General features: G+C 38.7%; 1 protein-coding gene across 2 annotated transcripts in view; it reads right to left on the reverse strand.

Moving 5' to 3' along the window:
- SLC30A8 (solute carrier family 30 member 8) overlaps nucleotides 1-23,996 on the reverse strand; it is a 43,342-nt gene extending 19,346 nt beyond the window's left edge. Inside the window, exons 1-4 of one of the 2 annotated variants that reach the window (XM_040979465.1) lie at nucleotides 23,926-23,996; nucleotides 18,877-18,886; nucleotides 10,904-11,090; nucleotides 296-442 (exon numbers count right to left, since the gene is read on the reverse strand). In XM_040979465.1, the coding sequence (XP_040835399.1) occupies nucleotides 296-442; nucleotides 10,904-11,090; nucleotides 18,877-18,886; nucleotides 23,926-23,996 (415 nt within the window). Of the gene's footprint in view, nucleotides 1-295; nucleotides 443-10,903; nucleotides 11,104-18,876; nucleotides 18,887-23,925 lie in introns of both variants that reach the window. The other variant, XM_040979464.1, reaches the window with a different exon arrangement.
- Between the last annotated feature and the right edge of the window lie 1,437 nt (nucleotides 23,997-25,433).

Below are 25,433 nucleotides of genomic sequence, written 5' to 3' on the forward strand. Positions count from 1 at the left end.
TTTCTTCAAAGGACACTGAGTAATTTAATAACTAATGCCATGGCTCTGGCACGTATGCTGTAGCTCAGATGTAAATGTTTCTATTGTCCCATACAAGATAAGGGGCAACACTAACCTTGCTGTACTCTGAATACATACTGGTAACACACATTCCCACGTTCACATTTATTTGCTTCTAAACCCCAGAGATGGACCTCCAGGGGAGTTTTGCACAAGGCTTCGTTTGTACTTGACCTTTGTAACCAGAAATGATTCTAAGCACTGCTTCTGCAGCAGTTCCATCAGTGAACCATACCTGCTCGGTGCCATCCAAATGTGAGCCGCTTGGAAGGAGGTTTTGTTGACAACCACAGGGAGAAGAGGCTGAGCAAGAAACTGGCTAGGTCAATTAAGAGATGGGCAGCATCTGTGATGACAGCAAGGCTCCCAGCAATGTGCCCACCTAGGAGTTGAGAAGTAATATACTGGGTTAACACCTGAGAATGCAACTCGACTCATGTACCTGCTAACTGTTGTTGATTTAAAAAAAAAATCCACAAATTCGCAAAAAATATTTTATTTGAAAAGCAGAGTTACAGAGGAAGAAATTTTTTTTTCATCCACTGTTTCACTGCTTCATCTAGGTCTCATGTGTACACAGGACCCAAGCACTTCAGCCATCTTCTGCTTTCTAAGGTGCATTAGAAGTGGAGTGGCTAAGAATGAGCCCAATGCTTATAGGAGACCCCTGTGTTGCAGGCAGTGGTTTAACCTGGTATACAACACTGGTGACCCCCAGAAAAGGATATTAAATTAGTCTCATCCACCTCTTCCTCCTGACTTAACAGAAAACTGAGACCCAGAAAGTACATAGAATTTGAATATATAAGAATAAATTTCCAGATTCAACGCTGCGTAAGAGTTAAAGCTGTTCTATTCAATTCCTTGTCTTTCCCACCAAGTTCACTCAGGCTTTTTTAAAAAAAATACAGAAAATAAGATGTAACACATTTGGAAAATCTGTCACTACAATAGACTTTACATTGTTATGTTATTGTTTTTTAAATTACCCTAGGAAACTTTAAATAGAGATAGAACTATGGAAAGAAATTTAAAAATGCTATGAATATATGGTTGTCAAAATAAAACATTTTTCTGATTATAAAAAAAAGAATAAGTTTCATGAGAAAGGCCATTCCTGTGACAATGAAGGAACCCAAGCTGGAAAGTGTGGAGCACACGTGGGGAACATTTCTATTAGACTGAAGATCAGGGGTTCAAGAGGGGATGGCTGGAGGGATGCAGACCATATACAGTGAGCCTCATACTGCTTGAGGCTCTAGGCGTTTGTCTGCAGAGTAGGACTCACATAACAGCAAGCAAATGTCTTGACTTGACTTGTCAGTCACCAGCATTTTTACCACTTCCTGGTGCTTTAATTTGTATTATCCATTTGAGATTGAGATCCTTATAAGAGTGAAAGAGAGGAGAAAGAGAAGTTACCCTTTCAATAAGCAACCCAATGAAGTGCCAGAATACAACCCAAGTCACGTTAGTCCTGCCCTGCTTTTTTCTCCATTTAGTGCACTTGCTCTATATTCCTCTAAATCTCCATTAAAAACATTTCCTCTCCAACATAGACATTACAGGGAAGCCTAGTCCTTTACTCCATGAACAGTTGACTGTTTGAGAAAAATAACCTTTATTGCTTTTACTGCATCTTACCAGCAAAGAGCTTTTGCTGACTGATTATTCCTCGCAGCTGTTTATTGCCTTGTGTACCGCAAGGCACGAGACCGTCCATCATCAGCCCCTCTATCAACAGCCTCACCTTGTCTTGCCTAATGATTAAAAAAAAAATTACATAGATGGCTCATAATTGCAATAATCCCCACAGACTGTTGGCTCTAGCTGTAGTTAATAACTAGTATGTCAAAGTTTAATGATCTGAAGTGAAGTAGTCTTCAAGCTTGTTACTGAATTGCCAGGGCAAAAATCAGAGTGACTCATTAGCCAAAAAGGAACATTTTGCTAACAAATCTGCTGTCCTTCCAATTATCCTTTAATGGTGCTCTGTCTGCCAAAGTTGGTCTTGATAATAAAGCTGTATTAACAATGCACTTATTCTTGCCTGAAGAATGACTACATGTAGCTATGCAGCATGCAGCAATCTCAGCAATGAATGATGGCATGTGTAGACTAAGTCAAAATAATAAAATCATCTAGGATTTCTTCAATAGCCTGGGCTGAGTCAGAAGGCAACAAAAAAAGATAAAACACATGCTTTGGGAGAAGCATGTTAATATGGAAGCCTGAGAACTGAGAATCATTTTCACAGTCATCAGAGATACTTACTAAGAGTCATCAGAAACACTGGGAAATCATTGTCAAATCCTATGGAGAAAATTGCTTTCAAGAGGTAGTTTGCAAGTGAACTTGGATTTGCCTTTAAATCGTGGGTTATTATTGATAGTTAATTCGATCATCCAGACAGTATTTGTTGAGCCCTTGCTGTGTGTGATACCAGCAATTGGATACATCAAGATATACAGATCACAATCCCTCTCTTCAGTAAACACTCATTGTAGTAAAGACATTTTAATGAACCAGGAATCAGAGTTGTCCTTGCTGCATGCAGTAAAAATAAATAAATAAATAAATAAAAAAGAATTCCTCACAGAAGAGAGGGCTAAGAATCAGGGAAAAAATTACATAAAATGGGGGATTTTTAAGAAGTAAGAACAGGGAGAAGAATACCGATAAATGAAAGAACATGAAATCTTGTTGGAAAAGCAGAGGGTACGCAAGGTTCGAGAGAGAATGGGAAACACCAGGAAGGTGGATCGGGAATTCTTGTCTTGGATATTAAACATCAAGCCAAGAAATTTGAATGTTTTCCTGAGAGCAAAGGAAACTCATTAATAATTTAGTGTCAAAGTTGTGATTTACTCAGATTATACTTGAGAGATCTTTGTCAGCATCAGAGAGGATTCCCTAGAGAATGGAGAGAACCTGGAGATTAGCATGCAACAAAAACAGCCAAAAAGGATTCTGATGATGAGCCACGGAAGTAGTTATTGCATTTCTAGACTATTTGACAAGGTATGTGGACTGGTGCCTGGAAACAGGTCCCACATAGGCCTCTAGAGGAGAGCCATTGGGTAGGCCTGAGTTTGATGAATACCCTTGCTTCAGACTTAAGACAGTTGAGCTGAAGTCTCCATGGTGCTTTCCAAGGAAATAGAGATTCACTGGTTAGATTGAAAAAAATAAATATTCAGCATAGTGTTTTAATGTGGCTGGTTAAGCAGTCTCCTTCAATGCTGGCATCCTATAGCAGATTGCAAATTTAAATCCTGGCAACTCCACTTCTGATCTGTCTCCCTGCTAACGTGCCTGGAAAAGCAGTAGAAGATGGCCCAAATATTTGGGCGCCACCACCCATCTAGGGGATCAGGATGGAGTTTCAGGCTGCAGGCTTTGGCCTGGTACAGCCCATCCTCTACCCCCGCCTTGTCCCCATCATCTACCACTCTGCCTTTAAGATTTAAAAAGCAAAATCATCCAACAATATTAGCCTTGTATCCTAAGTGATACCATTATATGCTATTAGTACACATTCCTAGAATTCCTACATTATTTTATGAATAACATTATTACATATTATGTCAAAACTCATCAAATTATTATTTAACCAGTAGTTTTCATTGTGGGGAGTGGGGTGCTAAAGCCGCTCCTGGGATTGGAAGGGGCTGTTGCAAGACGGCGGCAGGCTCAGGGCCAGCTAGACAGCAGGAAAACAGGAAGTCACAGGGTTAGGCTAATGCCCCCGCTGTGATTACTGGCCTATCTTGTAGCGCCAAGTGGACCCACGGGGAGCAGTGATTGGTGGAGAACGGTATAAAAGTAGCCGGTGGGCCCGGCGTGGCCTAGTGGCTAAAGTCCTCGCCTTGCACGCCCTGGGATCCCATATTGGCGCCAGTTCTAATCCCGGCAGCCCCGCTTCCCATCCAGCTCCCTGTTTGTGGCCTGGGAAAGCAGTTGAGGATGGCCCAAAGCTTTGGGACCCTGCACCCATGTGGGATACCTGGAAGAAGTTCCTGGATCCTGGCTTCAGATCAGCATAGCATTGGCCGTTGCGCTCACTTGGGGGGTGAATCATCGGACGGAAGATCTTCCTCTCTGTCTCTCCTCCTCTCTGTATATCTGACTTTCCAATAAATAAATAAATCTTTTAAAAAAAATAAGTAGCCGGTAAAAGCTAGTGGACGGACAACTATGACAACAGTCGGACAGACGGACGACAAGATGACTGCGACAGAATGGAGACAGACAGATGATGGACAGACAGATAGACAGAGAGACAGATAGAGAGACTAGGACGGACAAGAAAAACTGGGGGGGTGGGGCTGGAAGAAGGGTGGCAGAAAGGAGACGGGGAAAGTATGGGAAGAAGAACGGGAGGAAGGGTGGCGGAAAGCTGGCCAAAGAAGGAGGGAGGAAAGCTAAGGCCAGTGGGGACAGGAGCAGCAGAGATAAGGATTTAAATGCAGCCACTTTTGGCAATAAGGGGTCTGGTTGCGGCTCCAGTTTTTCCCAGACCCTCCAGAGCGTGCCTTGTCATTTTTAGTGTCACCGCTGCTGGGCAACGGCGGCATTTCATAGTCATATTTTAACATTGCCTTAAGTTTGCATGCTGATAGAACCTCAAAATTTATAAACGATCTGAGTCACTAAGATGCCTTGGTGATAGGTACAATTAGGAGGACCCCATTAGTCAAAAGTTAACCTTCCTGGGTTCCTGAGTTCAGCTCCCAGCTGTGGTTCTGACTCACACTTCATGTTAATGCAGACCATAGGAGAGAGTGATATGAGTAATAGCTCAGAGAGTTGAGCCCCCAGCATGCACCTGAGATACCTGCATTGAGTTCTTGACTTCCAATTTAGCCTGGCCCAGTCATGGCTGTTGCAGTCACTGGAGGAGTGGATTGGTTGATAGCAATTCCCTCTGTGTCTCTGTCATTCCAACAATCAGGAAGATGTTTGATGAAGCAGTTAAGATACTACTTGGGATGCCTGCATCCTTATATCAGAGTGCCTAGGTTTGAGTCCTCCCTTAGTTGCAGATTCCAACTTGCTAATGGGAAGAAGGTGATGGCTCAAGTATTAGGATCCTTGTCACCTGTGTGGGAAAACAAGCTTGAGTTCATGGCTCCTGGTTTTAGCCTGGCCCAGCCCTGGCTATTGTAAGCAGCTGGGAAATTGAGCCAGTAGATAGAGGAATTTCACTTTTCTCTCCTGCTCACTCTCTCCCTTTCAAATAAATACAATTTTTTAAAAAGATCACTTCTTGAAAGTAGGTATTCTTACTATTAAAAGTAAGGATTATGATGCCACTCACCATATCTTTCTCTTAGGAAGAAATAATGTATTCACTTTGAGACACTTACCATTTACCCATCCTGTACCAAGCTCTGTGTTCCTGTTTAGTGATGATTACTCACTACATCCATGATTAACCCTATACGGTCTGACTTCAGACCTTTCTCTTTCTTACATGCTCTATTCTTAGTTTAGTCCAGTAACAGACAGGCTGGAGCTTCATTCTGAGTTCTCGGTGTTTGTATGTTTATCTTTTCAGATGCAGATACATGTTTACACAACTCCTCTTTATAGTTAGGAACTGACACATGCCATCAGAGTGCCAAATCAAGTTCACAGAACCATTAACTGTAGACATAAGATATTTAATGCCCTTCCTTAATTCTTCCTCCAGTCTTCCCTGTACCCTGTGATTGGTTATTTCTCTACATTTTTTCTGCATTTCAAGAAGACAGACCTACATCATTTCAGCTTTGCATTTGTAGAGGAAATAGAGCATCCTTTTCCAGCCTCCCTGTGAAACTCACACTCTTCTTGATCCAACCTGATTCTCAACTCCATATCTGCCTTTGAGCTTGAGGCATTCAAGCCAAGAAGGCCAAAATTCCAATCAGTGCAAACAGTATGATATAGTGTGCTGAACAAGAAATGACAGTCAACTAAAAAACAGTGTCATCCAAGTTTGCTTCGCTTTCTTAGAGTACAAATATTTTCTCCTGTTTCAAACCTACCCACAAACAAACCTTCAAGGTGAGCTCATATTCACAATCTCCTACTGCTCAGGCCAGGCCCTTCCACTTGAGAGAGGTTCATTATCTCTCTTTTGGATACCTCCAGATTCCACCCCATTCTTCAAAGCCTCACTTATATCCCATTTCCTGCAGAAGGATCTCCCAGATTCCCTAAGGTGATCTGAGAAAAATAACTTCTTTCTCTGATATAATTAAGAATAGCCCTGGGGAAGAGGTGTGCTGAAAACGGGGGCGGTGGGGGGACTTAAATCGAGGGCCATGATTTTGAAGAGCGTGAAAAAGAAAGATGAGAGCTTTTGTGTTCAAACAAAAAGGCACAAGAAAATGCTACAGGTACTGTAACATACAAAATTACCTTGGAGAAAATGAAGTCAATAAATGTGCCTACAAGACAGAAATCAGGTTGGGGTGGTAGTAAAACAAAAATATCAATTGTTAGTCTGGCAGTCACACTGTGGAATGTCTTAAATGCCAAAATTTTTATTTTGTTAGGATACCAAAAATTCCCGATGTGTTGATCTAATTTCACTTGTGGCAAGCCAATGAGGACTAGCATAGACATTCACAGCTAGTCTGAATTTGTCCCTTCCAGTTGTAGCACAACTGTCAATTCAGCCCAGCACGTTGTGAATTTCCTGTATCTGCCATGATGAAGGAAAAGTTGGTAGGTTACTGAACAAGGCAAGAAGGAAGCATCAAACAATTCTGAAGACTGTAACTGAAAAGAGCAATGTTTGGAAACAGCCTAATATCAACACGGCTTATCTACAAATAAAGGATTATCACTCAGTATCTGTTTCATTCCTTCACTGATTCTACAGTCAGATTTGTACTCTAATTCAGAGGAATAAAAAGGAATGGAGGGTCACTAATTGACTTCAGATGAGCAGCTGCCCACTCGACCTCCCTAAAAAGACTGCCATTTTTAAAGTGACAAACCCTCAGCAACTTGTACAATACAAACATTGTGCCTTTGTGCAGCACAAGGACATGCATGACAAATCCACAGCTTCAGAGCAGTCAGTGCCTAAAATGTTGAAAGCTTTCATTCTGAGCCCAGGAACAAAACAAGGATGTTCCCTCTCATCATTTCTAACAGTGCCGAAGTCTAAGCCAGAGCAATTCGGCAACAGAAGCAAGTAAAACTCATTCATATTCGAGAGGGAGAAGTCAAACTGTCCCCGTGTGCGAGTAATGTGATATTCTACAGAGAGAACCCTTCAGCGTCCACCCAAGAAAGCAATTCTAAAGCAAACAAATTCAGTGAAGTTACCGAGCACAAACTCAAGGTAAAATAACAAGCAGCTCAATTTAGCTATATCAAAAAGTGCACATAATCTAAGCATCTTGTGGTAATGATAAATTCATTTTTTAGTTGTGAATCTAAAATTTAAAAAAAAAAACCAATTACATGAAACAAGAAAGAGCATCAGGAGAAGAGTCGGTTTTGTGAGTGGGAGAGTACCTCATTTCAAACTGATTAGATACTGGCGTGGGAAAGGACAAAATCCAGCCACGTGGTTTGAAGAAAAAGCAGAGGAAGAAAGTAGGGAACAAGCAAATCCATTTATACATCTTCCTGAGATGTGTTTGCAGGAGATGGTGCCAGTACAGCATTAGGAGGACCAAGAAAATCCCCTTTCCAAATCATATTTAGGATGAATTCTTTGTGTTTTCCATTTTTCCAAACTCTTGACATGAACAATTTATATTGTCCACAATCTCATGAATGTCAATAATAAAAATGAATATTCCCTTGATACAGAGGTCAATGGATTCCCCATAGGATTTTTCCATATTGGAGCTGCTTACAGTTTTGCAACTGCAACAAGCAATTGAGTCAGTTCCTTCAAAGGACTTGCCTTGGCTCTAAAACTTATGTGCTAGGAGTTAGCTACGTACATTTTGACTAGATGGCTAAATACTAACCTTGGAATTGTTCTGAATATATTCTAGCTTCTTTTTTACATTTCAGAAACTAAAAAATAATTCTAAATAAAAAATGCACAAGCCACAGACTCTAAAGCTACACAAAAATATTAATTCTAGTTGCTAGATATTATAAGGCAGAAAAAATGCTTAGCATAGTCTATTTTTCATATACTTCCTTTGGAATACAGGGAAGAAAGCAAACCACAAAAAGCCCTGATGTCAGTGATAGGTATCATGGTCCTTAGCATTATTTTACAGTGTTGTTATATTTTGGAAAAATATTAAACTATTACATACCAAATGTAGTTCCTTCAAAGAGATTAAGTTTCCACATGAAACTATCAAATATATTATTCCTAAGCAGAATAATATATTTGAACATTCCAATGAGTGGCATCAGGAAAATGGCCAAAATATAATCAAGTGCTAGACATATTGAATATATTAACAAATAACAAAGATGCTAAAATATATGTTGACTTTTTCTTCAAATGTTTCCAAAGCCAGACTGATAAACAAGGCATTCCTTAAAAAGGAAGAAATGATTTCAAAGTTTAATAAACTTTCTTTATTCATAGAGAGGAAATGATTAAAATTATACTTTCCACTTTAGCATGCAGAATTCTGATTCAGAAAACTAGAGAAATAGCAAGTTAGAAGAAAAACATTCATTCAATTATTAATGAAAGTCGGGAGTGAAAACAGAACCAACCCAGCGATCACAAGCACCAGTTAATTGGGGCAACGGACTGTGCCGGGCCCTGTACTTGCTGACACATACAAGAATCTGGCTTGAGAACACTTGAGACAAAGTTTCCTTGGAGATCTCCCCAAGCAAAATGCTGGACTCAGAACCCTAACCAAGAAAAGAGAGAAGACAGAACAGGTCAACCAACCATCTCAGCTATATCTTGGCAGCGAAATATGGGGCAAACAGAGACTCTATGATGGACTATGTCAACCAGTGGATTCTTCGAAGACCTCATAGTGCTTGGAGTGTCAAGATTGGCAGCGATTCATACCTGTTGAAATATCAAAACCACCTGAGCAAGAACCTCAGAGCATACCCTACATCTGGGACCTGGGGAGGGTGGGAAATTGGATGGGCTTTCTTCCTTACTATCCCCCTTTAAACATGAAGGAAACAATATGGAAAAAATAATAATCTTACCCACTTTCCTGTAGCCCTTGAACCTTTTTACCCTAATTAACTATGTAAAGATTGTCAATAAAAAAATTGTAAAAAAAAATTATTAATGAAGATTTGTGTCCCTAAGTTAAACTTATCATAATTTGAGGGAGAATTGACAAAGTGATTTTCATGTTTAATTAGAACAGCAAACACATATTAGTATTCTTAATCTTTTTCTGGCAGTTACAAATCATGAGGAGGAAGGAACAATTATAAAAGCCTACATTAAGCATACTGCTATTACTGAATAGAAAACGTCAGAGTAAGAACCTACTATCGGTAAAATTTTGAAAAGCAATTAAACATCAAAAACCAATGGGAAATAAGTAATAAATCCATAAATGATGTTAAAACTTAATTAGCTATTTCACAATGGAATTGTGAATCCTTAGAGTATACAATATACCAATTTTCAAAACAACATAAAAACTAAATGAAAAATTTTAATAAGAATAAAAAGAATAGAAAAACTACTTAAATTCTGAGTATATTGGGAAGGATTTTTAATTACAAAATAGAAAAAAATATATAATCTTAATGAAAATTTACATACAGGTAAAACCATAACAAACAAAATAGGTAAAAAGCAAACTAGAAATATGTCATATTTAACATACCAAAGATTGAACATGCCAACTACATAAACAGCTTCTAGAAATCAACATAGAGAATCAGCAAATTCTCTTTAGGAAAACAAAACAAAAAAAAACATGAAATTTTTAAAAAGAACAATCAGGTAGGAGACAAAGAAAATGCATTACAGATATGAATGCAGATTACTGACAAACGAGAAAAAACATCCTAAAGGAAACAAAGCAATGGATATTAAAATGAGCATTCATCTCTATAATAAAGATATTTTAAATTTATTTAGATGTCAAATTCGTTCAATAGCAAAAGCTAAGTCAGGATAAAGCTAGAAACCAGCCAAGACTCCACGAAGTTCTCTCAGGTGGGTAGCTAAAACCCAAATCCTTGAGCCATCACCTACTGCCTGCACAAGGTGCACATTAGCTGGAAGCTGGATAGGAAGTGGATCCAGGACTGCAATCGGGCACTCCACTGTGGGATATTAGATGTCCCAACGCTATCCTTAACCACTACCCCCAATAAATCTTGTTGAAGATTTAAAGACAAAATCATCCTCATTTATAGCTGGAAGGTGTATGAATTATTTTAAATTTTCTGTTAGCAGTTTGGTGTTATCAATTATGAAAAAACAAAAATTTATGTCACTTCAGCCAATTGTTTCTGCTTTTAGAAGTAGAGGTGAAGGGATTAACCTGAAGGGCAAGCAATGTTTTATCTGAGAACAGGGAAATCTTCCTAGATTTTTAACAGTAAATTGCAATGAAGCATATTATAAAACATTGTTCAATTTTTTGAATAGTATATGATGGTATCATCAAATGCATTCAATTCTGTTTTAAAAAAAGCTATAAGCTATATGCACAGAATATATGATACAAAATGCTCCATAAAGTTATTGCAGATTATCAGTTGAATGTGGAATAGTAATGAATTTTATTCTTTTCTTCTGTTTTCTACCTTATACTTACAGCAAACATTATATTTTACTTTAAAAGGAAACAGATAACCTCACATCCTTGTGAGAGCGTTTCATTTCTTGGCTTGTTTAACCAGAAAAGTCTTGGGAAGTACTCACCCACGACCTCTGCAATCATGAACACAAAGCATATTGCCGAAGCAGCACAGAGTGTCCATCTGGCGTGGGCTTGCTCGTTGGCCCTGTTCTCTGTGGCCTTGGAGTTGCTGTGGCAGTGATAGATGCCTCCTGCCGCCAGCTCCTCTGCCCTTTCTGCAGGACATTGATCTTTATTCACGGATTTCTGCTGCTGTTCCACCCTATGGACGAGTTCAACAGAAGCAACAAATGAACACCGTTGCAGACAGACACCTCACTGACACCCCGACCCTTGCTGGGGGCCACTGTCAGGACATTCACTAAGAAGCTGTCATTCATTGTGCCTTCTCTGAGAAATACCATATGTAAAGAACAGGTAATTAAGTGCCTTTTCAATTCACAGCTGCTTTTAAGTTTTACTTTTTTCTTTCAGCCAAGTTTTTATTCAATCAATACAAGCTGCTGATTGATATTAAACAAACAAAAGTTGTAGGTACACTTTAATATAACGCCTTCCCAGTCAGTCACTGGGAAAAGAATTTAAATGCTGTGCTACAAAATAACAATAATAAGAGGATGTTGTAAGATAGTAAGTATTTGAATCGGATAGAAGATAAAACACACATCAACCTCATTTAATGAATCATGGCACTTTTTCCTGCTAAATTTATAAGAACTCTTACAAACTTCTTACCATTTATTTTTGTAGACAATGTCCACTCATTGCTTAATGTTATAATGAGATTGGAAATCTAATTACATTTCTCAAATCAGGCAGTAACTATCAGTTCTGCTCCCACATACAGCGTGGCTTAGTCAATCGTAGAATCACAGAATCTCCCAGAGCAAAGACTGTAGATAATGGTTAGGTCAACCTCATCATTTCTGGGTTTGGGTAACTAAGGTTTAGAGAGAACAAGCAATTGCAGGAGACCAAAGAGCCAGGAAAAACAAGAACGTGTATGTTTCTACTACCCCACACCTGCTCCCTTTGCAGCAACACTAAAAACAAGCTTCACTAGAACAGATGTCAATGTTCGTACAGCTTGAACTAATCTGATTTTAGCACATTTTTAATTTGACTAAGATGATACTCTTAAAATTAAGAACTTTGCTCTTCTGGCTCTGAAGCATTAAAAAAAGCAGCAAATTAGTTTCCACTTGAAGATTTATTTCATTTGGTTGATCACCATCCAGAATTAAAAAGCTGATTTTTTTTCTTAGATGATGATGATTATTAAACTCTAGTTCTAATTATGTTTGTTTTTTTTTCAAATAACACATATATTAATTATAGAAAATCTGAATTACATAACAGTACAAAGCACTGGGTACCTCTAAGAGACATCTATTTTTTGATACTTTGTTGTGCAGCCTTATGCACATTGTCAATCACATCTTTTAATATATTCAGTGTTCTTAATTGTTGGGATTCTTTGGATTTCAAGCACAGAACACATAGCTCTTATTATAATAATAATGAATACATGAGGCATCTTGATTGACCAACAGAAATGTCGGTTTCCAGGCCTCAGACACTGATCTGGGCAATGGGTTAGCTTGTAGTTATCAATCATAGTTCAGCCTCATGGTGGTTGTCCTGTGATGGTTGTTAATGGTAACCAGATTGTGGACTTGTTCCTTCAATATGGGGAGAGAGCACATGGCTTGTCACAACTATGAACAAGAGTCCTAAGGGACATGCTGATTTGGCCAGATGAGAACAAACCACAACAGAAAGAGGACTATGCATAAGCTGACAGGCTAAGGCCTTGTTATAGCGGGAAGAACAGCTCAACTTCATTAAGTTGGTTCCTAGAGCTGAGAATGAGCTAAATTCTACCCACATCACATGGCTGTAACTGAGGGCTACAAAGATTATGAATAAAATGACAGTGTCACAATCAGATCCTACCAAAAATACAGCTTCGGAATCAGACTATTACTACCTACAGTTAATATGTTCTCCATTTATTAAATATTTGTATTTTAAGACATTTGGGAGACACAGACACAGATATCCAGAGCAAGAGAACGAGCGAGAGAGAGAGAGTGATAAGACTCAGGTTAAAGAAAGAGCTCCCGTCTTCTAAACAGTCTCCTAAATGTCCACAATGAGCCAAGAGGAAAAAGTCAGAGGTAAGAATTCAGTCCCAATCTCCAGCATAGATGACCCATGTGGTCCATTGCTGCTGTATCCCAGGTCAGAGCCAAGGATTCAGCATAGGAAGTCAGATACAGGATGTGAGCATCTGCCCCTGCATGCATCTCAACCACCAGGCCAAACACTTGCCCCAAATCTTATTTTTCTCCACAGAGAGTATTGTATTTGATCTAGCTGTGTCATAGAATGATCATGGGATTTGTTGTTGGGCAATTCATTTTTGTAGCTGTTTATTCACACAAGCATGCTATGATTCATAACCTTATGATTAATCTTAAGTTTCAAATAAAAACTGAAAGGGGAATTAGACGATCAGAGAGAATCTACATTTTTTTAGTCTATTTAAAAAAATATTTCTCTATTAATTTGAAAGCCAGAATTACAGAAAAGGAAGGAGGGAGGGTGAGAGATCTTCCACCCACTGAATCACATCCCAGATGGTGGCATTGGCAGGCCTTAAGCCAGGAGCTAGGAACTTCTTAAATTTCTGCCATGGGATTGGAGGGGCCCAAGCCTTAAGCCATCTTCTGCTGCTTTCCTAGTCCCATTAGCAAGGAGCTTGGTCCAGAGGTACAGCGGGCAAGAAACAAACAGGTACCATAGAGGAGGCTGGCGTATCAGGTGATAGCTTCACCCATTATACCATAACAATGGCCTGAGACCCTACATTTGTAAGGATACACCTGCCAAATACATTCTGAGATTCTTAGGCCTATGATGTTAATAGCACTTGGCATTTTGACCAGCTCCAAATATTTGAACAATGTAACAAGTGACATGTGAATCTATAGTTGTACCCTGATACTATGGCCATAGTATACATACAAACAGCCATTAGAGGAAGAGATCTAAGAGTCTCTCGGTGTAGTAGAGGTTCTTGATCTGAAAACTGATGTGCATGCTAAAGAACTCTGAAGAGTTTTAAAATAATGCTAAGATGCATCCAAAAATGAACTGTGACTTTGATATTAGTGAATAAATGTAAGGAGATCCTCATGTATTCAAGCATTGCCAAAGCTTTTGCAAACTAGGAATAGTAGGCCAATAAAATTAGCTGTAGCCTCAAAGAGAAAAGGGGGCAATAAGTAGGACAAAAAGGAAATATAAAAGATTTTGATACTTTGAGAAATTTAAATAGGAAGTTGGAACAGTGTTAGAGCAGGATTTTTAAAAAGAGGGCTTTAGAGCCTGGAGCGATAGTGTAGCCTAGCAAATAAAGTCCGTGTCTTGCAAGGGCCAGGATCCCATACAGGCACTGGTTCTAGTCCCGGCTGCCCTGCTTCCCAACTAGCTACCTGCTTGTGGCCTGGGAAAGCAGTCAAGGAAGTCCCAAAGCCTTGGGACCCTGCATCTGCATGGGAGACCCAGAAGAGGCTCCTGATTCCTGGCATCAGATTGGCTCAGCTCCAGCCGTTGTGACCACTTGAGGAGTGAATCATTGGATGGAAGATCTTCCTCTCAGGCTCTCCTTCTCTCTGTATATCTGCCTTTACAATAAAAATAATTTTTTTTTAAAATGGCTTTGTAATATTTTAAAATCTTGGAAGCTTTTAGTTTTATGCTTTGTGTCTGTTTAGAAATAACATATAAATCATACCAATCTCAAAAATTAGACCAATAGTAGTTTTTAAAATTTTTACCCTCTTATTCTACATATTGTACATATTGAGTACATAAAATCATTGTTTCTGTACTTTCATACCGTTTCCATCAAAAATCTCAAATCACTATTCCTAGTAGAAGACAAAAACTAGAGTCCCACCATGGATTTCCAACATGTCATGCAATTTGTCTGCTTTGTGCCTCTACTAGAGGTACTGATGGCATCATGTTCTATCAGACAGAGTTTTTATGTTAATCAATTGATGTTCTACTAGAGCGAGATAAGCAATAAATTAGCCAATAATAGAAGAGGCTAGGTAGAATGATGGACAGTCTTGGAGAGAAGCTGAAGCTGCCTCTATGGAGGTCATATATCTCAGAAACACGTTAGATTGCTGGGGAAAGATCTATGTGAGTGAAACATGACAAGGACAGGGCACTGGTGATGCGAAAGATCAAAGTCAAGAAACAGTCTATTGTTGCAGAACTTTGCACAAAAAAGAAACCACATGGAGGGCCCCCATGTACCTCCTCTACCCCAAAAATGAACGGGATAAGGTCAAAATGAAGCTAAGGGGTTAGATGGTGAAAACTATTGAAGATCCCTACAAAGAGCTCAGTCACATTCCAACTCTAAAGTTGAGAGGTTTTCTCCAGTGAAGTAACATTTGGTGGTTCATGTTTCCAAAATGATTACTTTGGATGCTGCTTAGAAGGCTGACATATGGAGAAGCAAAAAATGGAGAACCTTAAGGGGGCATACGACCAAGACACTATTGCCAGGGTGTTGACAAAGAAAATAGAAGTAGACATATTTGAAGGGCATTTGGCAAGCTTTCTTTAGATGTATTTGATTGGAAAGGTAGATCAGATTTACAGAGTGGACAAGGAACAGAGATAAAGATCTTCCATTCACTGGCTCACTCTCCAAACGGCCACAATGGCTGGGGCTGAGTACACATCTCTACACCTGAATCACCAATGCACCCCCGATGAAACTCTTAAATATATCTTGACAATAGGATGCTAGACTTTCTGCCATTATCTGTATCTATAATGTCAGGATCTACTTAAATAGCAGGATGTTGGATTCATGACTGTTTTTGAAGGAAATGAGCCTGAGAAGGAAATTGGGAAGGAGATGGAGGGGAGATTACTGAGTCTTTGGAACTGTATCATAAAGTAAATGGAAAAAATATATATATATTATAAAATAAAGAATGTCTACAAATTACTCCTCTGCATAAGGATCAGTTGCTCTGGAAACATAGTTAAAACAACTGTCTTTCCTCCATTGTGTTGTTTTGGGACATAAAAAGAGCTCATTTTTGAACTCTCAAATCTGTTCCATGATTTATCTTGTCATGAATACCATAAGTTTGTATTGATCTTTGAAATTAGATGTGTGAATCTTCTAAATCTATTATTCTTTTTGAGAGTGATTTATCTGTGCAAGTCTCTTTCATATCCGTATGAATCATACAATCATTCAGCCAACTTCTTCAAAAGGGAAACTGGAGTTAATAATAATTGAATCAACTTTAGATCTCAAGCTTAAGAATATTGCCTTCTTAACAATACTAACCCTTTCAATGCACAAATTTTTTTTAATTTATTTAGATCTTCATCCTTCACGAATTGTTAATTTTTTCAATTCCTTCAATGTTTTGTGATTCTGAAAATTATTCTTTACTTTTCATATGTTAAATTGATACCAAAATGCTTTATTCTTGTTTTTTTCTTTTTTTAAAATTTCTTTTATTACTCAATGACACAGTTTCATAAGCTCTGGGATTTTCCTTAATGCCTTTCCAAGTCCCCACCCAATCCACCCTCTACTAATTTCCCCCATGTCATTACAACAGTGTAGTTCTTCACAATCAGTCATAAGTCCATCATTCTGCTATTTAAGTATATCCTGATATGGTAGGCATGGACAATGGCAGAGTGCAGTATCCTATTGTCAAGATACAGCCAACAGAATCATTGGGAGTCCATCTTTGATTTGGAAGTAGAGATACACACTGCATTGTGTCTTCCCATCTGTATGTGATAGTCTCTTACACAGTTGCTATGCATCCCTTTAAATCAAAAGCCATAAAACAAAATCAATAACAGAGAAAAAGTAGAAAATTTACAACCACATGAAGTTAAATAACATGCTACTGAATGACCAATGTGTCACTGAAGAAATGAAAAAATCAGAAGCCATCATGAAGCAGATGATGCTATTTTGTGACCTATGAGACAAGAAGGAAATGAACAAGAAAGACAAACTTTTTTTGACTGAATGAGAATAAAACAAAAATACCAAACCACCTGAGATGTAGCAAAAACAAAACTGAAAAGACTATTGATCTGTTGCATGTAGGTGGCCTTACATCAGAGAGAACATATGCTGTTGATCCTTTTGGGATTGACTATTTCACTGAGCCTAACGGTCTGTAGTTGGGACCATTTGTTTGCAAATGGTAGAATTTTGTTCTTTTGAATGGTTGAGTACTATTCTATAGAGTAGATGTACCAGAGTTTCTTACCTACTCCTTTTTTAATGGGTGTCTAGGATGTTTCCATGTCTTTGCTATTGTAAACTGTGCTGCTGTGAATATAAGATTCCAGATACCTTTCTCATAGAGTAAGTTGATTTCTTAATTTTGTGTTCACATTATTCATTGCAACTGTATAAAAATGAAGTTGCTATTTGCATGCTGAGTTTGTTTGCTGTGTCCTGACTGAGTGTACTCATTAGTCCTAAAGTTTTCTTGTGAATTCGTTAGGCTCTTCTGTGCACAAGATGATATTTGCTGATAAGAAATGTTTTCAATCATTCCCTTCATTTTATTTTAATTTGGATGCATTTTAATTTGCAGTCTTCCTCCACTGCCAGGGCTAGAACACAATGATATGGTATGTAAAAATGGTGAGAGTGGACACTCTTATCTTATACCTGATCTGAAAAGAAAGTTCCCAGGAGTCTAGTTGTTTGTTTATGATATTAACTTCAGATTTTCCAAAAATACTTTTCAGTGGGTTGAAGTAGCCAACCATTTTCCATTTGTTTTTTATTAAAGAGATCAAATTTCATGGGTTCATAAATACAATTCTGACTATAATGATTTTTCCTGTTCACCTTTCTCCCTTTCTTTCTAATTTTTGCTGTTACAATTTTTAAAATTTACTTTACAGTAAAAAGCTTAATGCTTCACCAAATGAAAGAATTCAAATAAAATATTGAAAATCCAAAGCTCGGCAGGAATGAAACAAGGTCTTTAAGAATAATTAAGTTCCAAGGTGTCAATTTCACTCATAAATGTTTTTCTATATTCTATGGGTTAATAATTGGCCTCCCTCCATTCCTGGTTTGGTGCATGCTTAGATAATAAAAGGGTGTGTTGGTGATATTTCTTGTGTTTCTGTGTAGATCTGTGTGTTTTTTAAAGTTCCTTGACCTTAAATTAATCACCTTTAGCAATCATTTCTTTTAACATTTTCCTGCTTTTTTTCTTTCATGTTTTGGGTACTTGGATTATGCACATGTTGATACATTTAACCACGTAACATAACATTACTTTGTGGCTCTGTTTTCTTCAATCATTGTTCTCTTTATGTTGCTGTGACATCTGTATCCAAGTTCATTGAGTCATTCTTCTGCCAATTCCTTTCAATAGAAAATTTTTTCAGTTGAATTTGGTCAGTACACTTTTTAGCTTAAATCACTTATTGTACTTTCTACAGCCTGAATTTTCATTTAGTTATATAATTTCTATCTCTTTACTGATGTTCTGTATTTGACACACTATCATCCCTCTATCTTTAATTCAGTCAACATTTGTTCATTCATTTATTTGTTCAGCATATCTAGGACACCTCTTTTGAATTCCAATTCCAACATATGGCCCTTCTAAGGACAGTCTGTATTGCCTGTTCTTTTGTCATGCATGGGATAGTCTACCTTTTCATTTGGTTAAATTCTGTGGAAAATTAGAAGCTGTCAAAAATGCATTATAGCAGTTCTGGATAATGCTGTATATCTAGGCTTTTTCTTGTCATTTTGCTTGTTTGCTTTCTGTGTGACATGGTTTATACAATGCAGTGCAGTACTTTCCTCTGACTTTTCCTGCTTTTGAACCTCTGTTGTCAGTTCTCAAAGGGAGTGTCCCTGGGCATGTGCAGAAGCATCCTTCTGTCTCCTACATGCTCAAGGGATGACAATCCTTTTAGTAATCACTTTCATTTCTCTTTCCATAGTCTCACTGTTACATTTCTGTACACCTTCGCCTACACGGATATCACAGATTTTTGTCTCCTTTATTATTCCTGGTGGTTCTACTGTTCTCAACAATCCCCTGAAACGCAAATTGTTCCGCAATCCATTAATGCTGAACTCTTGTTAGTCTGCTAGAACTACTGTAACAAAGGTCCATGAACTGAGTGATTTCAAGCAGGAATTGGCTTTGTCACAGTTTTGGAAGCCAGGAGTTCCTGATCAGTGTTCTAGCAGACTAGGTTTCTTGTGAGAGTTCTCTTGCTGGTTGATGGACATTATCCTTCTCATTATGTCCTCAGGTCATCTTTTCTCAGCGCTCAGATCATGCACACAGAGCAGAGGGGATTCAATCTTGACTGGTTCTGCTTAAAAGAACATTATTGGTTCATTTAACACCACTTTAACTAAAATACCTGAGATGAGCTTCTTCAGAAAAGAGAAGGTTCATTTCAACTTATAGTTGAGGTTAAAAGATCAGGAAACTCCATTTCCAAGCACCTGATGGAGCCTAAATGCCAGGTATATAAGTCAGGAAAAAGAGTAAACCTGTGCTGAACTTGAACTAAGCTAATCAAACCTCTTCTGAGAGCCATCCTCCATGGCAGTGCCTCCCCTAACTCAAACACCTTCTACGGACTGCATCTGTCAGAGGCGATCCTTAGCTCAAGCCTGTCCCCGAAGCCATTAAGAAATCAGAGTTTTAAACAGTTGCATGTCTGTGATACATGAATACAAATCATGATATTTCCATAAACAAATACTTTGAGACCCTATCTCTAAGTATAGCCATACTGCCCATTTGCATTTCAATAAATGAACTGGTGATTGAAGGGGACACCAACATTCGACCCATAGCAGCTTCTTCATAGGCGTAGCATTGGAGGCCAAATTTGGGGGGTTTGTGGTTAGTCTAACTCCAGGAGGATTCTTACTCCTGCCCTTCCCTGACTGTCTCTGTTCAGTGTATAGCCAGCTATCATGAAGTACCCAGTATACTCATATTTGCCCATCAGAAAAGATAATTTTTGTTTGCAGCAGTGCCCTGAAGCATGAACTCCCTCATGATCAGTACTGAACATAGCTTTAGCTTGTATATCATCAGTTCAATAAGTCTAATCTTCTGGCTTACCTCTCCCATGAGTAATCTTTTTTTTTTTACCACTAATAACCTACTTCTCCTAGGTCGACCCTCTTGCTTTCTAAGAGAAATAATAAATGGAGATGATAGGACCTTGTGTAGCCTACAATAGAACTTCCACTCTGAGTGAGCCAGGGCAGGTGCATTCAGTACCTTGCTGTTTCTGGGCTACATATTTTGCCCTCAGAATAGGGGTTGACTGGAGTGTAGTTGCCTTGGTTACCCCAGTGAATAGAGTTTCTGCAACATGGATCTGGAACAATAAATGTTTTCTTCAGCCTTGCACTGTAGGATGAATAGCAACCCTTAACTAGAAACTGGAGAAGAATCCTTGTCTTTTCATTGTACCCACTCACTAGCGTTTTCATTACACTCGCCTGAAGAAGAGGAGAAACTAACAGAGCAAGTGCTGGCTCAAATATCAGATTCTCACTTCTTGCTGAGCTCAAGTAAACTTTGTTGAAGAAGTAATTCTTTAATTTTCTGCATACCTTGAAGGCAACTTTCAAATACTGGAATGAAAATTTTTTTTACCAGGTAAATGATTATTGAAAAATTCCATCTGTTCATCCTTGCCATTTTTCCTGCCTTTTTTCCCTTGAGATTTCTTTAATAAATTACTTGGAGGGGGAGTGTTCAGTCCCTCTCACACCACACAAAGAGACATACTTGTGTAGGTCAATTTTGTACAATTTTCTTTTTACTGGCATGAACCTGAAGCATAAGAATCTTATCACTGGAAGAGGAATCAGGTGCAGGGAGGGTAAAGCTGGTGTTCATGGTTCTTAGGGAATTTAATTTTATTCCTGTAAAATATTTGAAGATGATCTCCAGCAATTCTTGTCATCTTATATACACTTATAATCAATCAACACAATGTTTTACCACACTCCTGCAATCTGGGTCTTGGTCTTGCTTTATCTCATCTACCCCCATGAGCTTAGGTGGCTGAGACCTGACTACTTCCGCTGTTGCTCTCTTGCTCTCCTGAACTGCCTCCTGTATTCTGAGCTGGGAGAGGTATCCGGCACAGCATTGAAGACACTATCTGGCAAATGTGTATCCATCCATGTTGCAGTGCTTGGTTCAAGTCCGTTCCTCCAAGTGTGTATCCTGGAAGACATCGGGTGCTGTGTACAAGTGGTTGGGTTCCTAATGCCCATGTGGAAGATCCCAACTGATTTCCTACCTGCTGGATTCAGCTTGGCCTAGATTCAGCCATTGTGGGCATTTAGGGAGATAACCAGCAGAAAGGAGATCTCTGCTCCACACCCCTGCTTTATAACAAAACAAAAATAAATGAAAACATCTTCCAAAACAAACCTGAGAGAAGCCATGAACCCTGAGAAGCAGAATGAAGACCCTAGCCACAGCCAGCACAAAGACCCAGGTCATGTGTGGAAAGTCACTGTTGACCGCCTCACTTCACCCAGACACCTGTACCATGCAGCCCTCTAAAATGCAACTGACTCACACAGAGTCCTGCCCAAAACCTGCCGCACGTGTAATGGCTCTTTAAGCCTCTAGATATCAGGATAGTTTCTATACAGCATTATCTGAATGAAACGCTCCTCTATGGATTTAGATAATAAGACTTCCTTCAAATTAAGTTCTTTCATTTCAGCATTTTCTGCTTCTTCTTTGTCTACTTCAAAGGCAGAGGGACAGTGAGAGAATGTAAGGGGGAAAGACAAAGAACACGTTTGGGATTAGCGGAGATAGAAAGACAGAATTCTCCCACTACTGACTGAATCACTACGTACCTAGGAGCTGGAACTGGGAGTCTGGAACTCCATCCCAGTTTCCCGTGTGGGTAGAGGGACCAAAGAATTTGAGCCACCTTCCATTGCCTCTCAGGATGCATTAGCAGAAAATTGAGTCAGAAGCCAGGTAGTAAGGATTTGAACTAGCATGCTGATAAGAAAAGGGGACATTTGAAAGTAGCAGCTTACTCCACTGCGATACAATGTTCACCCTTCAAGCTACACTTCTTAATTGCAGGGAATCATTTCAACAGGAAACTGATGATAAACAGCAGAAAATAAGAGGAGGAAGAAGCTGTATTGAGGAAGAGAATGGTATGAGAGACAACAAAATACATAAGAGGTTGAAGACAAAAAAAGTGAGTGACTCAAGGCACATGCGACCTCAGAAGGAAATCCTGATAGACTCAGAGGACGCTTGCAGAACGAGTGGGTGTTGGAGGAGTAAAAGAAGGAAACATTATATTAACAAAGTGCAAGGTATCAGATTCCAGTTCTTGCATCACTAGCTAACTGGCGTTATGAGAGGCACTTTTCTTCAGTTGTCTACCTGGTAAACTGAGGGGTGAGGATTAATAACTCTTTCAGGATTAATCTTTACATTTATCAAGAAAATATAATCTAGTTGGAGAATGTTTATAAACACTTTACCTTGGAAACAATCATTACTGATGAGGTAGAAGATATCCTGTAACTAAAAAAAAATGGCTGTTGCTGCAACTGATTCATAAGAAGGGGAACACTTTTATTTCCATAATGTAGAGATGACTTATTAATATTGTCCTTCATATTAACAATTTGCCCCAAATTTATGTCTGAACTAACACGTCTTTATTTTTTGTTTGTGACCTGAGTAAATTACATCTAATATTTTTAAGAAAAATGATCCTGCTAATGCAGGATAATAAATACACTAGATACTTGCACATTTTTAAGCAAAGTTATAAATATCCTTTTAATAAGTCTTTGCAGTTACTAAAATATTGATGCTATTATACATATCATCACTACTTTCTAGAAAATTACTAATATGATTCCATGAAACAATCCTGTTAATATAATATTAATGAATATCTTCTCTTAAATTTTCCTAACAAAAACCCATTTCGGATTCTCATTCATATTTTAAATGCACTGTATGTGCTTCTCTTTGCATCTTGGGTTGAACTATCAAAGCACATGATACTCTTTCTTGTGTGTTTCTATCTTCACTATGAAATTTTTTTCTGCCTGGAAAACTTTCCCTCACACTACTTTCTGTATAGGATTTTCCTGATCCTACTGTCACTTTTATTTTATAGTGGTCTATCGCTTCTTAAAAAAACTTATCCTGATCTAAAATCCCAAGTTAGATCCAGTTTTCCTTGGTATATTCCCATGAACACCCCCAGCACAATGCTGGCCTGTTGCTTTATATTTATGTCTTATGTGTTTCACACTAGACTCCAAATTTTAAGAAGAGAGATCTGGGACTAGGAATGTTCTCTTTTCCATTGTGTGTGTGTGTGTGTGTGTGTGTGTGTGTGTGTGTTCAGCACATAGCACTAGTGTATTCCACTGTAACTGTTTAAAAAGTGAAAGATGAATGCATTCATTATGTATGGTATCCTGGTTGGTAGCAGAAGGGTCTGTGAAGAGGTAAGACATTGAATTCTGCTGGATTCATTTTGATGTGTATTTATGACATTTTATGATTAAGAGCAGTTTTAAGATCAACATAAGAATTTTACCCCATTGTTGGAAAATCTTTTTTTCTAAATATATCTACTTTTCAATGTACAATCTAGCCTAAAAGTGGAAATCATCAAGGAAAGTAAAACACATTAGATTGTATATGTCTTTTCTCTGGAAGAAAAGCTACAGACGAAAAACACATTAATAAAAAGTTCCCTTTAGGCACTTTGGATACTTAAGAAATGGAATCAACTACATAGAATATTGCATTTTTTTCAGCGTATAAATTATATAAGTCCATTAACAACTTCAAAATGTTGCAAAATGCCCAGAGTTGCAAAATAAAAGTTAACAATTCAGAAACAAAAGGGTCCGGGGAATTTATTGAATATTCATGACACAGAAAGCAGTGAAGCAGATGCAGAAGTTCATTACCTGTCCAGGGTGAAGGCGTACATCTTGGTGGCTTTGTCATTCACCAGATAAGTTCTTTCCAGAAACTCCATATAGCCAAGATGAGAGCTGCTAGTATTGTTTAAATCACTGCCCAGTTTTAGAAGCAAAGCTGCACCACAATTGTCCACATACTACACAATGGAAAAAAAAATGAAAAGGCTTCCTCTTCTTCAATTAACAAGCCTCCCACATCAATGTTCTTGGTAAATCTGCTACAATTACAGTCTCCTTGCAATATCACCTGGCCTCATCCTTGCACTCAGAAACTGCTTTCCTGGGAAGACCTGCAGGTGTGACCATGTGACATGTGTTTATAATTCATTTATGCTTTCGAAGAGGTCGAGGAGCACCTGTGTTTGCTGCTCCTTGCTGACTCAGAGGTTTGACCTTCAGAGCACACCTGGATGAACTGCAAATCACTGCCCCTCTATACACTAATTTCATCTTTTTGTTGCTGGTCTCTTCCTTTCCGCCTCAACCTAAAAGCTCTTCTTTTGGGATTTGGCTTTAAGATGACCTTTAAGCAGCTGTCAGGATTTGCTTCTCCTCCCGTAGGACCATTTTGGGATTTCACTACTGAAGGGAGGAGAAGGGTCATTAGTCACTGAAGTCTGTGATCTGAGCCAATTTTGGTGCGGCAGCTTGCTTTGAAACCCGTTGACAGGCAGGAGAAGGGCAGAATCAGCTCCCAAGTCAATAGCAGCTTTCAATCATGCAAGAACCACAATGAACAGTGTTCTGCTTGACCAGGGTGCACTGTGTTGAGGATAAGGGATTCACTCCAGAACACTCCTGGGAGAACCACTCAGAACTCTCAGGAATGGGGCCCTCTGGGCTTCTCAAACTCCTAGATCTTCAACTTACAAACAGCTAGGACATGGTACTTTCTTCATTATAAGACACTTTCTTTTCCAAACAACAGATGCAATTACAGGGCACAATGGCAGGAGGCGTGTCATCTGCAAGCAGGTGTCAGTGAAGACAGCAAAGAGGGAGACGTGTCTCAGAGACCTCCTCACCGTTCCACACCATGATCCACTGCTCACACTAACTTCCTGGCAAAAAAAAAAAAAAAAGCTCAACTCAGTAGTTTAATCTCAGGATAATGCAATGGCCCAGCATTGTGAGGATTTGCTCTTCCTGCTGAGCAGAGATCTCTCATTATGGCCTGTTAAATAGTTTTCAAGGAGAATAACAGAACTCAATGGCATTTGGAGGAGGCAGAGAGGAGAGAAGCCACTTTTGGCTAAAAGTAAAGCTCTAAGTCTCTCATTCCATATGTGATTGGATCGAGACAACTTGTTTATCTTAACATTTTCCAACATTCTATTGGCAACAAAAATTATAAGTCTTCTCATATGACCACCTGGCTCTGCTGGTTGGGAATGAAGATGCCTTTATTCCTCGCAGGAAAAGTAAGGAAGTTTTGGGTTTGGTGTTAGCAGAGTAACATTCAAAGCATTTCCTTTTCATGTCCTTACTTTGCA

This window comes from Ochotona curzoniae, unplaced genomic scaffold, assembly GCF_017591425.1.
Source record: "Ochotona curzoniae isolate NIBS_2020 unplaced genomic scaffold, NIBS_Ocur_1.0 contig_3190, whole genome shotgun sequence".
In the NCBI taxonomy this organism is placed as follows: domain Eukaryota; kingdom Metazoa; phylum Chordata; class Mammalia; order Lagomorpha; family Ochotonidae; genus Ochotona; species Ochotona curzoniae.